Source organism: Hemiscyllium ocellatum, chromosome 8 (assembly GCF_020745735.1).
Source record: "Hemiscyllium ocellatum isolate sHemOce1 chromosome 8, sHemOce1.pat.X.cur, whole genome shotgun sequence".
NCBI lineage: Eukaryota > Metazoa > Chordata > Chondrichthyes > Orectolobiformes > Hemiscylliidae > Hemiscyllium > Hemiscyllium ocellatum.
The window spans coordinates 26,297,866-26,314,781 of NC_083408.1; the positions used below are offsets into that span (position 1 = coordinate 26,297,866).

The 16,916-nt window shown below is 41.5% G+C and overlaps 1 protein-coding gene across 9 annotated transcripts in view; it reads left to right on the forward strand.

The window, feature by feature from the left end:
- The window catches only part of LOC132818064 (coiled-coil domain-containing protein 9-like), a 292,055-nt gene that overhangs the window by 179,150 nt on the left and 95,989 nt on the right, over positions 1 to 16,916 (forward strand). For all 9 annotated transcript variants that reach the window (XR_009644952.1, XM_060828707.1, XM_060828708.1 and 6 more), the window contains one exon: positions 6,765 to 6,949. Coding sequence is in view for 8 of the 9 variants with exons in the window: in XM_060828707.1 (XP_060684690.1) it covers positions 6,765 to 6,949 (185 nt within the window). In the remaining variant the exon portion in view is untranslated. The remainder of the gene's footprint in view (positions 1 to 6,764; positions 6,950 to 16,916) is intronic.

The following is a 16,916-nucleotide window of genomic DNA, read 5'->3' on the forward strand; positions in this document are numbered from 1 at the left end:
TATAGTAGTCTTTTATGGTCTCACAATGCCCAATACAGTTGTTGCAAGACTTCCCTGCTTTTATCTTCCATCCTCCTTGATTTTAATGTCTGTTTTTCTTTCTCTTGCTCGTTTTATACTTCCTTTTTCTTAATTAGTTTTTGCTAGGTTCTTAAACTTTCCCATTCTTCTAGCCTACATCTTGCATTGTACATCTTCTCTTTCAGCATAATACTAACCTTACCATCTTTAGTTAGCCAGAGATAATGTATTCTTCTGGTAGAGTATTTCTTCCTGAATGAGAGGTATGTTTCCTGAGTGTTATACAAGGTCTCCTACTGATTCTCAATTGTCGTGTATTTTTACCAATTCCGCTCAGAAACACAGTATAATTGCAGGAGTATAAAAAGAGTTGTTTATTTTCAATGTAAAAGTATAATGAGTCGTAGAGTCATACAGCATGGAAATAGAACCTTCAGTTCATCCATGCCGACCAGACATCACAATCTGATCCGGACCCATTTGCCAGCATTTGGCTCAAATCCTTCTCAACCCTTTCTATTCATATATCGTTCATATATCGATCTAGATGCCTTCTAAATGTTGTAATTGTACCACTTTCTCTGGTAGCTCATTCCATACCTGCACCACTGTTTGCATGAAAGCATTACCCTTCAGATCCCTTTTAAATCTTTCCCCTCTCACCTTAAACCGCTTGTCTTCTAGGTTTGGACTCCACCACCCTAGGAAAAAGACTTTGCCTATTCACCCTATACATGCCCCTCATGATTTTATAAACCTCCGTGAGGTCACTCCTCAGCCTTCAACACTTTAGGAGAAAAATGCCCCAGCCTATTCGCTTCTCCCTTTAGCTCAAACCCTCCAGTCCAAGCAATATCCTTGTAAATCTTTCTCTTCACCTTTTCAAGGTTAACAACATCCTTCCTGTAGAAGGGTGACCAGAATTGAAAGCAGTGTTCCTTAGAAGTGAACTTGCAGACATTAGTGTTCCATTGTATTAGTTTCACTTGTTCCTTTGGGTGGTGAGTTTGGAAGGTGTTGTCGAAGGAAACTTGGCACGGTTGCAGCAATGCATTTCTGCTACTGTGCACTGTTGGATGATAAAGGTGGTGGCATTTTTCTCGATCAAGTTCTACCCTGTCCTGACTGACATGGATTCTCTTGGGCATTGTTGGAGATGCAATCCTCCAGGAAAATGTATTCCATCACACTCGTGACTTGTGTCATGTAGAAAATGAACATGCTTTAGAGAGTCAAAAAGCAACATATTCCCCACAACTTTCTCATTTTCTGACCTGTTATCTCAAGTTCATTAATGTTCCAGTTACGTTTCTGTTCAATGATGTCTGCAGAATGTTGATGTTGTGTTTGACAATGTTAATGTCACTGTAACAATGAGCTGAACTATAGGCAGTGATCAATGAACATCATCATTTGTAGTCTTCTGTTAGAAATGTGCTAAGAATGACAACTCTAGCCCAAATTCTCTAGTTAGCTGGAACATTTGTTTGTTTCCTGTGCTCTTCTCATCTTGTTCAGGTCCTGCCTCCTTCCTGTCCCTCTAAGTTATGCAGAGTGTCGGCATTTGAGCTGGTGAGCTTGTCTTCTTGCTTTTCCATTAGGATAGATTATATTTCCTGGCTATCTGAAAGGAATTGGGACAAGGATATGAGGAAACAGAGAAAATAAGTCTGCACTTGCACAATTTGAAGCTGCCAGTCAGTACCACCTCCTCCATGAAGGTTAGAACAGGTAAATGTGCGTTTTCCCTTCCGATTAGTTTCTGCGACCTCTGTTTGCAAGAGAGCAGGAGATTGGGGGCAATGATTGTCATGCACTCTGTTTGAGAAATATCTGCAATGTTAAATAGATGGCAGGGTGCAAGCTATGGAATGTAGATTTGTGACTTATGAAGTATGCAACAGTAAGGAGAAGCCTAGGTATGTTGCAAAAGAGGCTTGATTGATAGAAGTTATTGGTAAGTGAGTGTTTGTGGTGTGTGGATTTAGTAATGAGGCTACTGGTGCATTTAGTAGGATATGACATTTGAAGTTCACTGACTTTGATCACTAGTGAGATTAAACTTTGCCTTTACTGCATCTGTGTTGTTGTCATTTATACTTTTGACAATAAACTGGACAGCTCTTTCTTTGTTGATGTCTGCAGAGCAAGAACCTGGTGGTCCTCCCATGCTGCTCAATATTACAAGGCATCATCCCTTCATTCATTGTGACTGTGCTCTCCAGTCTGGAAAGCATGTGACCTCTACCTCCAAAGGTCAACCATCCTTTACTCTTTTCCAGGTGAAATTCAGTTTCAGAATAACTCTGAAACCCTATTCCTGCGGTGTGGCAGTAGGACAGATTAATAATATTGGACCTTCTGCTGATGTCAGTAAATATGGGGGACGCTGGCTCCATGCAGCAGCTGTAATAATAAGTAACGTGAATTTAGTGTATTATTTGCATTATACTATGAGTTGTATTTAAGGTCCAGAGCTGTTGTTAATTGTAAATATCTCATTTGTTATTCTGAGTATAGCTGCCTAAATGGGTGAAAAAATATAATGGGACCTGGCAAGCAGTTTCACAAGGATGGTTACAAAAGTGTCTAAAATAAATGAAGTGTGTAATATAGAAGTAGGAAGAAGATATTAGCAAGGAATTTTGCGATAGAGAATTGAAACTTCAGGTTTGTCAGAACAAGATTTTTCAAAGAGGCAGAATGGAAAGTGGGATTAGATCAGACAGTTGGTCCAAATCAAATTAACTGTTTCAATTATGTAATTTTTTTTAAATTTCACATGGTAATTGTTACAACACAGCGATGAACCCTTCTGTTAATTAAACTAAACACCCAGAAAAGTTTACCTCGCCTTGCAATCTGTTAAAATATGAGTGACAGAGAATTCCCACATTCCATTATTTAAAGAAAATATCAATTTATTCTAGAAGAGTGAACATTAAACAACAACTATTCACAACTATAAGCCTCCTGTTCTCTTAACTGCTTATTACCTGCCTCCAATTCTATAACAATGTATTGTTCCAATAAAACACTTATTAAAATTACATCAACTTAATTTCAAAGCCATACAGTGGCTGTCGTCTTTGGTGTCTGTCTTCCAGCTGAAGATCTCCCTGGGTCATCTTTCTTTTTACTGTGAAGATGTTCCCTTCAAAAAGGTACCTTTGAGAGAGAATGTTTCAATGTCTTGGGTATCTCTCTCTCTCGATGGTAGGTGTTCTGACTGATTTTCAAAATTCCTGCCTTTTTTTAATATCCAAAACATCAGATCATTTCATTGCTTCAATGTTGTAAAACTATAAATTCAAACTCGACTGGGTTTTAGTATCCTGGGCATAATTTAAATTGATTGGTTAAATTTCAATTGTTGTCAAAACAGCAACTAACTCGGGTATCTATTTCACAGCCAAATATTACATATTTTCAATTTTCCAGTAAATTCTGAGACTGCTATCTAGTCATATGACAGGTGCTTGTAAGCTCTCAGTACAGAACAGCATTTACTCTCTCTTAAAGAAACAGTACACACCTTCACCTTCATAACATAATAAATACCTTCTTGTGAAAATTAGAACTAATGCCCATTAGTGCAGTACAGAGGAACCTCGATTATCTGGCATTCGATTATCTGAATATCGGATTACCTGGCCAGAAGGCAAGGTCCTGATGCGCGACTAAACAATGTTATATGGCATTGGATTATCCAGAATTCAATCAACCAAACAAAATACTGCCCACGCGTGTCCTACGGATAATCAAGGTTCCTCTGTAAATGAAATACAGTGCCACCCTAACCCCTACCCACTGCATTATTGCAACATCGACTGCATTGGATTCCCGTGTCATTCTTTGGTCTTTTCAAAAGCAAAAAGAACCAAAACTGCGTTAAAATGTTGTAGAGGTGGGTCGTTGAATATTTTTAAGGCAGAGGAACATAGGTTCTTGTTAGGCAAAGGTTTTCAGCAAGAATATTATAAGGCAAGACTTTTGTAGATAGATGGGAATGTGGAATTCAAAACATAAACCATGATAATATTGCATAATGATGCAGGCTGAAGGGGCAGAAAGGCCTCTTTCTGCTCTTAATCTGTACATTTGTCTAACACGTCAGATTTATTCTCAAGATTTATGATTACAAAACTGCAGAAATTTCAGAATAGCAAGTCAGAAATTTTGTCTCAAAATTAAAAGCAGTCAATAATTTTCCGTGCAGACTAAGCATATTGTTTTGCAGAATGATCTTGTGCACAGTCCTGGTTCAGGTAGTGAAAATCCTGGAATTGGGAATCACAGAATTAATCCTCAATTCTGTCTGCCACAACTTCTAACACTTCAAACTATTTTGCTGACAGATGACTGAGATGTTAACTGTTTTTAATATTGAGGTAAACGAGATGTGAATAGTATTGCACAGTTCTGTCCATAGTCTGGTTGAGTTTAGTGCCTGATAGCAATAAAATTGGGGACTGCCCATTATCTGTCTATGCTGCTAAAACACTGTCTTTGAACAAAGCTTTTTCCTTGTGTTAAAGCCAATTAACAGAACTTTGTCAACTTGTCCCACTCAGTGGATTTCTATTCATTACCATTCACCACTTTTCAAATTAGTGTAGTCCATGATTTAATTTGATAGTTGCAGTGTTACGGTCCGAGTAGATCAGTAATCCAAGGTTGAGAGATCAGGTTCCTCTGTGACAGTTTGGGAAGTTTGCATTTGTGGGGTTTGAAAGTGGCCAAATTGTTTTCAAAACCAAGCTGGTTCATAAGTGAAAGTTGTGGAAGGAAACCTGACATCATTACCCATTCTAATTTACATATAGCTCCAGTCCATAATTGACTTTTAATGTTCTTATGATGATTCATGTTTCCAGAAAAGTCATGCTGCTGAGTACTTTGAGCTGAAGAATTTCAAAAGTAGATTTTAAATGCTATATTATTCTCAATCCAAAATACTCCAAAATCTAAGCTGTCTTTTCAGTGAATTTGTCATTATTATGTCATGCATCTCCAAGTGTCATCCTTGATTTAATAAGGAGACAATTAAACCTGCTCTCAGCTCGTAACTGCCAAACAGATTTATTAAACAGTAAATATGTGAATAGAAAAACTGAGCACTGCAGATTTATGGTTAATGACTGGCTCAAACTCTGCTTCAGAAGGTTAAAAAAAAGTCCATTTTATCTGCTGTCCTGAAGTGTAATCGAAGTACAAGGCTGAAATATTAGCATTGCATGATTTGTTGCTCGCATTCTATTCTCTGGGTGATGTATTATGTCTTTGTACGGAGAACCTAATTTGAGCAATAAGGTGAATTGATGGACAGATGACTTTAAGGCCATATGTATGAACACGTAACCCATAAAATGCATGCATATTAAGTAAATTTTTGATTTTCTTTTAAATATCTGATATGGTAAAATTTCTGAATGTCAAGGCTTTGCCGACTTCAAGTGATGTAGTTTGTCAAAACACATGTCTCATCTTGTATGTTAATTAATTGGCTAAATTATGGATAAGAAAATGGTACAAAATTAAAATGTCGTTAAAAGCCTTTGTTTTATTCTTTATAAAATTGAAGCAATATCATGTATTTGAATTTTAAATATTCAGGCTTGAATAAATTGTATCCTGAACAGCTTTATCCAGTCTAGGCAAATTGGTCAAAACTGACCAGTGACTGGAAGTAAATTGAGCACAGGAATTTCACAGTTGAAGCTGACATTTTCTCTAGTCTCAACATCCTCTCATTCAGAATCTCCAACAGACACTTTCTCATGCACCCTCTCAAATTTGCATAAACACATACCTGTCCATACATACATGTGCAAGTCAATGGTGATTGAATGCAAAACTTATTTATCAATTAATTACTTTTGAAGTGTGGTTGCTGTTGTAATTATATAGGCCGAATGCAGTGTTGTGTTACTGTCATGAGGGTTAGTTAAAACTTGGTGCAAACTGAGATTGAACAAAATCTTTGCGTCTTCCACACTGTCATTACCGGTTTGTTATCTAAGCCAGTAAAAAGGAGTTACCATGACTGTGTGTAATTCTTTGACTTAGACGTTTTAAAAAGAGGTTTTGAAGCATTAATTTCTCTTCTTTCATACAAGAGCTGGCGAATGCACAGAATCCCAAAATATTTTGACTTTATTTTGCTGTGTGGCTCCACAGTTTGTATCTCTTTATAGACTATGTTAATGTTAATATGATAAGTTTCCTATAAATTTTACTGGTAAAATCATAATGGATCAGTCAAGGACATTATGTAACCAAGAAAAATTCTTACCATCTATGAATTCTCCTCATTACTCATGTCTGACATCCTGGGGCATCTGCTGTGATTTTGTGATTTAATCATGGTTCATCGCAGTTTGATTCAAGTTTGATTCCCCAATCCAGTGACTTTTAGTGATGGCAAGAATTAGATGGGACCAGAAAAGAAATAAACAACCAGCTAGTTTCAAATACCATTTTAGTGATTATTGTTTAACTTGCCAATTAGAGCAAACATTGTAGAGTATTTCCCTATTTTTTGAACAGACACGGAATTAATTTTCAGTGTACCTCTTTTAAGCATCACCTTTATAATTGGCTGATATGGTTCTGCTAAATGGTTAGTGTCATTTGCCTACAATAGGCTTTTGTCCGTGATCGCCCTTGATAGTGTAAATGCTGGGAACTGTGCTCTGTTTTGGTTCAAATGTTAACATTGTAATATTTGTTATTTGCTTCAGGAGGGTGGACTGCCAGCTCAGAAAGGCACGGTGGACATGACTTTATTGATGACTGGCCGGGAGAGAGCAGAGTATGTCCGCTGGAAGAAGGAACGGGAACAGATAGATCAAGAGAGGCTAGCACGTCACAAAAACTCCAAAGGAGAATGGAAAAGAGCTTGGGATGCAAACAAAACTGAAGACATGTAGGTTTTTCATTATTACATTAAATATTCGAGATATTTACCTCCTTTTGTTCCTTAAGAAGAAATCATTTCTCGGGTAAATCAGCTTTGTTGAAATAATTTGTTTGTCACTGCTAATAATTTGAAGTTTTAAATTTTACTTTGTGAACTCCAAACTCAGTGCACAAGATTGTGGGATGGCTGGAGCCAAATGAAAATTCAAGGGGCTTAAATTGGTTAGCCCCTGAAACCTGGTGTGGGGATTCAGAGATCCAGCTAACCTGGCTCTGTTGTGTTCAGTGAAGGTGTCAGATCACATCTTTGTTGCCTGTTCATCATCTTGATCATTGCATGCAATCATTGTTCACTTGTTGTGTATGTCACAAGTATTAATAAGTGTCTGGTGATACTTAAAGCTGATCTGCACTAGTGAAAAAGGAGGTACCTTGCAGCTAATGCTGGTGCTGGCTGATTTAGGGAATATGTGAAGGATGGATGATCATGGGAGTGTGCATGCACCCAGGTTTTCAAATACAGAGATTTAGCGGAGGAAGTGGAATGAAAGAGAAATAACTTTAACCTCAGGGGAAGTGAGTTGCAGGGTGGCGTCCAATTCTCATGATGTACGTGGACTTGGATAATCGTAGAGGACATGTTCCCAGGCTTCGGATGCAGTGCCAGAAGAAGCTTTGTGATCTCAGATCTGTGGTTCAGGTCAAAGAATGCATTTTCAAATGCCATATCTTACTGATTGTAGTGACACCCTCAGCCACTGTTTAAATCGCCAAACCCCGATTACCCACTTATCAACAATCTCCATTCATCCAAACTGAGTCCTAACATGCATATGCTTTATTTTGTTATCACCCAATTTGCATTGCTAGTAGTCTCACACACAGATTGTCAAACTCCAGCATATAATCAAATGGATGGCATCACATTTACTGTTGTACTTCAACAGGAGAGAGTTACAAAATGCAGCAGCCAGTCTACAAAGTGGGAAAGGTATGCCTGCATATTTCCATGAGGAGAATGAGTGTAACCATATTCTGTGGTCGCAGTTATAGATTGACCTATGAAGCTTTGAAAAATTCATAGAATTCCTACATTGTAGAAACAGGCCCTTCAGGCCAACAAGACCACACCAGCAAGACCACACCTCCAAAGAGCAAGCCACCCAGACTCATTCCCCTATGCCATTATCCTATATTTACTCCTAACTATTGCACCTAACCTATACATCCCTGAATACTATGGGCAACTTAGCATGGCCAATTCACCTAACCTGCACATCTTTAGATTGTGGGTGAAACCGGAGAACCCACTGGAAATACGGGGGGAGGATGTGCAAACTCCACACAGACAGTCTTCCAAGGTTGGAATCGAACCCGTGTCCCTGGCATTGTGAGACAGCAGTGCTATTAACACTGTTAAGAGTGTGGTGCTGGAAAAGCACAGCAGGTCAGGCAGCATCTGAAGAGCAGGAGAATCGACATTTTGGACAAAACCCCTTCATCAGGCATGAGGCTTGTGAGCCAAGAGGGTAGAGAGATAAATTGGTGGGGGGGATAGATAGCTGAGAGTGCGATAGGTAGGTGGAGCTATTGGTGACAGGTTGGAGAGGAGGGTGGAGCAGATAGGTGGTTGGAAAGTTGGAACTGGGATAAGGTAGGGAGAGGGCAAATGAGGAAACTGGTGAAATTCATGGCATAAAATCCCTCTCACCTTAATCTGATGCCCTCTAATTCTCGATTTCCTAACCCTGGAAAAAAGACTGACTGCATTTACCCTATCCAGACCCTTGAGTCCTGGCAACATCCTTGTAAATTTCTTCTGTATTCTTTCCAGTTTAATAACATCCTTCCTATAGCAAGTTGAGCAAAACTCAGCACAATACCCCAAGTGCAGCCACACCAATGTCCTATACAACTGGAATATAACTTGTCAACTTCTATATTCACTGCCCTGAGTGATGAAGGCCAGTGTGCCAAAAGCCTCCTTCACTGCCCTGTCTACCTGTGACTCCACTTTCAGACAACCAAACACCTGAACTCCAAGGTCCCTCTGTTCTACCACAATCCTTAGGGCCCTACCATTCACCATAAAATGCGAGACGTTATACTTATCAATATTAAACTCCATTTGCCATTTCTCGGCCCACTTTACCAAGATCCTACCGCAGTTTCTGATAATTTTCCTCACTGTCTGCAATACTGCCTACTTTAGTGTCACTTGCATGCCTTGTACATTCTCATCCAAATCATTGATATACATAACAAATTAATGGGCCCAGCACTGACCCCTGAGGCACTCGACTAGTCACAGGCCTCCAGTCCGACAAGCATCCTTCCACTATTACCCTCTGCTTCCTACCATCAAGCCAATTTCTAGCTCCCCCTGGATTCCATGTAATTTATCCTTCCCAAGCAGCCTCTCATGTGGAACCTTACCAAAGGCCTTTTAGAAGTCCATATAGACTACGTCTGCTGCCCTGCCCTCCTCATCCTTCTTGGTCGCTTCATCAAAGACCTCTAACAAATATGTGAGGCATGATCTCCCACGCACAAAGCCATGCTGATTACTCCAAATCAAGCTCTCTCTTTCCGAATGCATGTATATTTTAACTCTCAGAATTTCTCAATAACATATTTACCACAGACTTACTGGTGTATAGTTCCCAGACTATTCTTGAATAAGGGCACAACATTACCTTCCCTCCAGTCCTCTGTAATCTCACCAATGGCTAACAATAATGTAAAAATATCAACTAGGGCCTCCGCAGTTTCTTCTCTGGCCCCTAGCAGAGTTCTTGGGATATATCTGGTCAGGATCAGGAGATTTATCCAGCTTCATACATGCTAATACATCCAGCACCACCTCTACTATGATATGGACTGTCCACAAGACATGACCACTAATTTCCCCAAATTCCAAAGTCTTCATGCCTTTCTCCACAGTAAACTTGCCCATCTTCTGCTGTTCTGCACATACATATCCACTTTAGTCCTTGAGGGGTCCTATTCTCTCTCTATTTTCCTTTAATATATTTAAAGAACCTCTTTGGAGTCACCTTAACCTTCTCATGCCACTTTTCGCTCTCCTGATTTCCTTCTTCAGTAAACTCATCCATATATATCTCTAGGGATTCCCTCGATCTGTACCTAAGCTATACTTACTTTTTTCTGGTCAAAGCCTCAATATCTCTAGTCATCCAGGATTCACTACTCTTGTCAGTCTTGCCTTTCACCCTCTCAGGAAATATCGATCTTGAACTCCAGCTATCTCACTTTGAAAGGCCTCCCATTTGTCATAGGTTCCTTTGCCTGGAAACAAACAACTCCAAGCTCCTGTTTAATTCTATTAAAATTCATCTTGTCGCAATTTAAAATTTGAATCTGTTGATCAGTTTTGTCCCTTTCCATAACTATTTTAAAATTACTATAACTATGGTCACTGGTCGCAAAGTGCTCCCCCATTGTCATGTCTCCTGCCCTGCACTATTTCCCAAGAGTAGGTCAACGATCACTATGTACTGCTTGAGCAAACATTTTCCTGAATGCACTTAACATGAGGATAAAGGAAGCACACATAAGGTCTGGGTTACTGAAAACAAACGAAGCTTTGGAAGAATATTGGGAAAGTAGGACCAATCTGAAACGTGGAATTAAGGCGGCTAAAAGGGGTCATGAAATATCTTTAGCAAACAAAGTTAAGGAAAATCCCAAAGCCTTTTATTCGTATGTAAGGAGCAAGAGGGTAACTAGAGAAAGGGTTGAAAAATTTGTTGCTGGAAAAGCGCAGCAGGTCAGGCAGCATCTGAGGAGCAGGAGAATCGACGTTTTGGGCATAAGCCCTTCTTCAGCTCATTCTCCTGCACCTTGGATGCTGCCTGACCTGTGCTTTTCCAGCAACATATTTTTCAGCTCTGATCTCCAGCATCTGCAGTCCTCACTTTCTCCTAGAGAAAGGGTTGGCCCACTCAAGGACAAAGGAGGAAAGTTATGTGTGGAGTCGGAGAAAATGGGTGAGATTCTTAATGAGTACTTTGCATCAGTATTCATGGAGAAGAGGGACATAACAGATGTTGAAGTTAGAGATAGATGTTTGATTACTCTAGGTTTATGGGCGGTATGGTGGCACAGTGATTAGCACTGCTGCCTCACAGCAGCAGAGACCTGGGTTCAAATCCCGCCTCAGGCAACTGTCTGTGTGGAGTTTGCACATTCTCCCCGTGTCTGCGTAGGTTTCCTCCGGTTGCTGTGGTTTCCTCCCACAGTCCAAAGATGTGCAGGTCTGGTGAATTGGCCATGCTAAATTGCCCGTGGTATTAGGTGAAGGGGTAAATGTAGTAGAATGGGTCTGGGTGGGTTGCTCTTCGGAAGGTCATTGTGGACTTGTTGGGCCGAAGGGCCTGCTTCCACACTAAGTAATCTAATCTAAAAGAAAGTGGACATAAGCAAGGAGGAAGTGGTGGGTATTCTAAAAGGCATTAAGGTAGATAAGTCCCCAGGTCCAGATGGGATCTATCCCAGGTTACTGAGGGAAGCGAGAGAGGAAATAGCTGGGGATTAACAGCTATCTTTGCAGCATCCTTGAACAAGGGTGGGTTCCCAGAGGACTGGAGAATTGCTAATGTTATCCCATTGTTTAAAAGGGTAGCAGGGATAATCCAGGTAATTATGGACTGGTGAGCCTGACATCAGTGGTCGGGAAGCTGCAGGAGAAGATACTGAGGGATAGGCTCGATTTACATTTGGAAGAAAATGATCTTATCAGTGATAGGCAGTATGGTTTTTTTATGCAGGGAAGGTCATGTCTTGCAAACTTAATAGAATTCTTTGGATACAAAACTGGCTCAAAAGTAGAAGACAGAGGGTGGTGGTGGAGAGCTATTTTTCTGAATGGAGGCCTGTGACTAATGGAGTGCTACAAGGATCGGTGCTGGGTCCTCTGCTTTTAGTCATTTATATAAATGATTTGGATGCGAGCATAAGAGGCATTATTAGTAAGTTTGCAGATGACACCAAAATTAGAGGTGTAGTGGACAGCAAAGAAGGTTACCTCAGGTTACAATGAGATATTGATCAGAAGGGCCAAAAGAGTGAGAAGTGGCAGATGGAGTTTAATTCAGATAAATGCGAGGTGCTGTATTTTGGGAAAGCAAATCTTAACAGGACTTATACACTTAATGGTAAGGTTCTAGAGAGTGCTGCTGAACAAAGAGACCTTGGAGTGCAGGTATATAGCTCCTTGAAAGTGGAGTCGCAGGTAGATAGAATAGTGAAGAAGGCATTTGGTACACTTTCCTTTATTAGTCAGAGTATTGAGTACAGGAGTTGGGAGGTCATGTTGCAGCTGTGCAGGACATTGGTTAGGCCACTTTTGGAACATTGCGTGCACTTCTGGTCGCCTTCCTATCGGAAAGATGTTGTAAAACTTGAAAGGGTTGAGTAAAGATTTAAAAGGATGTTGCCAAGGTGGATGATTTCAGTTGAATAGGCTGAGGCTGTTTTCCCTGGAGCTTCAGAGGCTGAGGGATGACCTTATAGAGGTTTACAAAATTATGAGGAGCATGGATAGGATAAATAGATGAAGTCTTTTCCCTGGGGTCAGGGGTCCAGAACTAGAGGGCATAGGTTTAGGGTGAGAGGGGAAAGATATGAAACAGACCTAAGGGGCAACTTTTTCACACAGAGGGTGGTACATGTATGGATTGAGCTGCCAGAGGAAGTGGTGGAGGCTGGTACAATTGCAACATTTTGGAGGCATTTGGATGAGTAAATGAATAGGAAGGGTTTGGAGGGACATCGGCCTGGTGCTGGCAGGTGGGACTGGATTGGGTTGGGATATCTGGTCAGCATGGACGGGTTGGACCGAAGTCTCTGTTTCCATGCTGTACATCTCTGACACAATGATTCTATGACTCTAAGTGGCAAAGTTGATTGATGAGGGAAGGGCTGTAGATGTCATATACATGGACTTCAGTTAAGTGTTTGATAAGGTTCCCCATGGCAGGCTGATGGAGAAAGTGAAGTTGCATGGGGTCCAGGATGTACTAGCTAGATGGATAGAGAACTGGCTGGGCAGCAGGAGACAGGGAGTAGTAGTGGAAGGGAATTTCCCAAATTGGGCAAATGTGCCAGTGGTGTTCCACAAGGTTCTGTGTTGGAGGCCACTGTTGTTTGTGACATACATAAATGATAAGTGGTCTGCTTAGCAAATTTGGAGATGACACTAAGATTGGTGGAGTAGCAGATAGTGAAGGGGACTGTCAGAGAATGCAGCAGAATATAGATAGATTGGAGAGTTGGGCAGAGAAATGACAGATGGAATTCAATCCAGGCAAATGCAAGGTGATGCATTTTGGAAGAGACGATTCAAGAGCTAACTACAGAAAAGCCTTGGGGAAAATTGATGTACAGAAAGATCTGGATACTCAGGTCCATTGTACCCAGGAGGTGGTAATGCAGATCAATAGAATGGTCAAGAACGCATACGGCATGCTTTCCTTCATCAGATGGTGTATTGAGTACAAGAGTTAGCAAGTCATGTTACCAATGTATAGGGAAAAAGTGAGGACTGCAGATGCTGGAGATCAGAGCTGAAAATGTGTTGCTGGAAAAGCGCAGCAGGTCAGGCAGCATCCAAGGAGCAGGAGAATCGACTTTTTGTGATTCCTGAAGAAGGGCTAATGCCCGAAAAGTCGATTCTCCTGCTTCTTGGATGCTGCCTGACCTACTGCACTTTTCCAGCAACATATTTTTCAGTACAGATGTATAGAGCTTTGGTTTGGCCACATTTGGAATACTGCGTACAGTTCTGGTCGCCATATTACCGAAAAGATGTGGATACTTTGGAGAGGGTGCAGAGGAGGCTCATCAGGATGTTGCCTGGTATGGAAGGTGCTAGCTATGAAGAGAGGTTGAATAGATTAGGACTATTTTTATTAGAAAGACGGAGATTGAGGAGGGACTTGATTAAGGTCTACAAACTCATGAGAGATATAGACAGGGTGGATAGCAATAAGCTTTCTCCCAAAGTGGGCGATTCAATTACTAAGGGTCACAAGTTCAAGGTGAGAGGAGAAAATTTTAAGGAAGATATGCATGGAAAGTTCTTTATGCAGAGAGTAGTGGGTGCCTGGAACATGTTACTAGCAAAGGTGGTAAAGGCAGGCACAATAGCGTCATTTGAGATGCATCTAGACAGATATATGAATGGGCAGGGATCAAAGAGATACCGATCCTTACAAAATAGGTGATATGTTTAGATTAGAATCTAGATTCTCTTCAGTGTGTAAACAGGCCCTTCAGCCCAACAAGTCTACACCGCCCCTCCGAAGAGAAACCTACCCAAACCCATTCCCCTACCCTATATTTACCCCTGACTAACGCACCTAGCACTGTGGGCAATTTAGCATGGCCAGTTCACCTGACCTTCACATCTTTGGATTGTGGGAGGAAACCGGAGCACCCGGAGGAAACCCACGCAGACACAGAGAGAATGTGCAAACTCTACACAGGGACAGGCGGGAATCGAACTCTGGACCCTGGTGCTGTGAGGCAGAAGTGCTAACCACTGAGCCACCGTGCCGCCCATAAGGCGAGGATAGAGGATTTGATTGGCACAGGCTTGGAGGGCCGAAGGGTCTGTTCCTGTACTGTAATTTTCTTTGTTCTTTGTTCGAACGCCATCTAAGCCCTTAACATAACTGACACTACCATTGGGTTAGGAAAATTAAAATTCCCGACTCTTACAGCCCTGTTGCTCCTGTAAGTCTCCTCATTCTCCCTGCATATCTGTTCCTCTAATTCCTGTTGACTACTTGGAGGCCTATAGCACAATCCCAATCATGCCACCATCCCCTTCTTATTTCTTAGCTCCACCCACAAAGCCTCACTGGATAAGTCGTCAGTTATTTCATTTCCTATTACTGCTGTGATGCACACCTTAATCAAAAATGCAACCTCCCCCCCCCCCCCCCCCCCCACATTCCATCACCTCTGTCCCACCTAAAACACTTGTATCCTGGCACATTAAGCTTCCAGTCCTGTCCTTCCCTTAGCTATGTTTCTATAATGGCGATAATATCCCAATTCCACATACCTATACACGTCCTGAATTTATCGACCTTACCTGACCATCTTCTTGGATTAAAATAGATGCAGTTTACTCCAACAGGCATTCCTTGTTCTCTGTCCTGACCAGTCTCTTCACTTTACTATTTATGATTACTGTACCTCCTTTCAGCCTCGCACATTTCTCCCTGTTATTGAGGATCCCACTCCGGTCAAGCTAGTTTAAACTGTCTCGTCGCACGAGCAAACCTGGCCGCCAAACTATTGGCTCCCTCTAATTCAGATGAAGCATGTCCCTCTTGGAGCAGGTCATCTCTGCCCCAGAAAAGATTCCAATGATCTAAAAATCTGAATCCCTGCCCTCCTGTTCTTATTGTCTCGAGCACATACAAATGGAAGTAATCCAAAGATTACCATCAAAGAGGTCCTGGTTTTTTACGTTTTACCGAGCTCTCTATAATCCTTAACCCTATTTGTACCCGTGTCATTTGTGTTCACATGCACAATGACTTCTGGCTGTTCATCTTCTCCCTTGAGAATGTACTACAGATGCTCTGAGACATGCTGAACCCTGGCACCTGGGAAGCAATATACCATCCTGGATTCCCATTTAAGGCCACGGAATCTCCTGTTTATCCCTCTAACTATCAAGTCTCCTGTTACTAAGGTCCTGTTTGCCTTTATCCTTTCCCACTCTGTCCCAGAGCCAGTCATAGTGCTACCAACCTGGCTATTGCTGCCTTCCCCCTGAACAGTCTCCCCCCATGCCCCACCCTGTAACAGATATTGACTCTTTATGTACTTTAAAAGATAAGGTAGAGCTGGGATGTGCACATGGTGATACACTGGACATAAGTATGGTGCTGTCAGGGCAGCAGGAAAGGATAACAGAGGTGCCTGCTCATCAGTGGGTGAGGCTGCACTCTAGTTCTGCTATAGAAAACTCCGATAATGACATCAAAGAGTTAGACTGCACAAGAAGTCTGATAATTGCAGACATCCAAATGCATGGTGCATTGGGAAGCCTACCAGAAATCTCATGTTCATTGTTTAACACAGAGGAATTTACCACAAGCTTTACATCAAGGGATGAGCTTTGTGCAGAACATGGCTGACATTCTTTTCAGCGTGGAGTGGAATTGCCCATTTGTGGATCCACCCATGATACAGTGTTTGATGACTGATATTTCAGTTTGCTCGTTAGATTTATTTCAGCAAAATGGTTCATGATATATGCTTGTTATTAACTGAATATTGTGGGCTGAATGGTTAGCACCACTGCCTAACAGCGCCAGGGATCTAAATTCAATTCCGCCCTCGGGCAACTGTGTGAAGTTTGCATGTTCTCCCCATGTCTGCATGGGTTTCCGCCGGGTAGTCCAGTTTCCTCTCTCAGTCCAAAGATATGCAGGCCATGCCACATGACCCATAGATTCCTTGGATGTGCAGGCTAGGTACGTTAGCCATGGGAAATGCAGGGTTACAGGGATAGGGTAGAGGAATTCTCTTTGGATGGTTAGTCTGGACTGGTTGGGCCAAATGGCCCAATTCACACTATATGGATTCTATGTTTGACTGCAGTCCCAAACTGCTTTTTCTCGTGTCCATCTTTTGGCCAAGAATGCTGCCAAGTGAATACAAGGTGACATAACCAAGATGCTATGATGTACACAGACCGTGGATAATGTAGTGTCTGTGCTTTCCCAGCATCTCTATCAAGGGAAGCAATCCCTTTTGATTCAAGTGCATGGCAGACCTGACATGAGACACACACAAAGCAGTACTGTATAGTCATTTAAATTCCTGTATGACAAAGAAACGTGCAAATTATGCAAATCTTTGTGCTTGCTTCACCTTCTCAGTGTTAGCTGAAGCTGCCTCACTTCAAATAGCAGTCAGTAACATCCCAT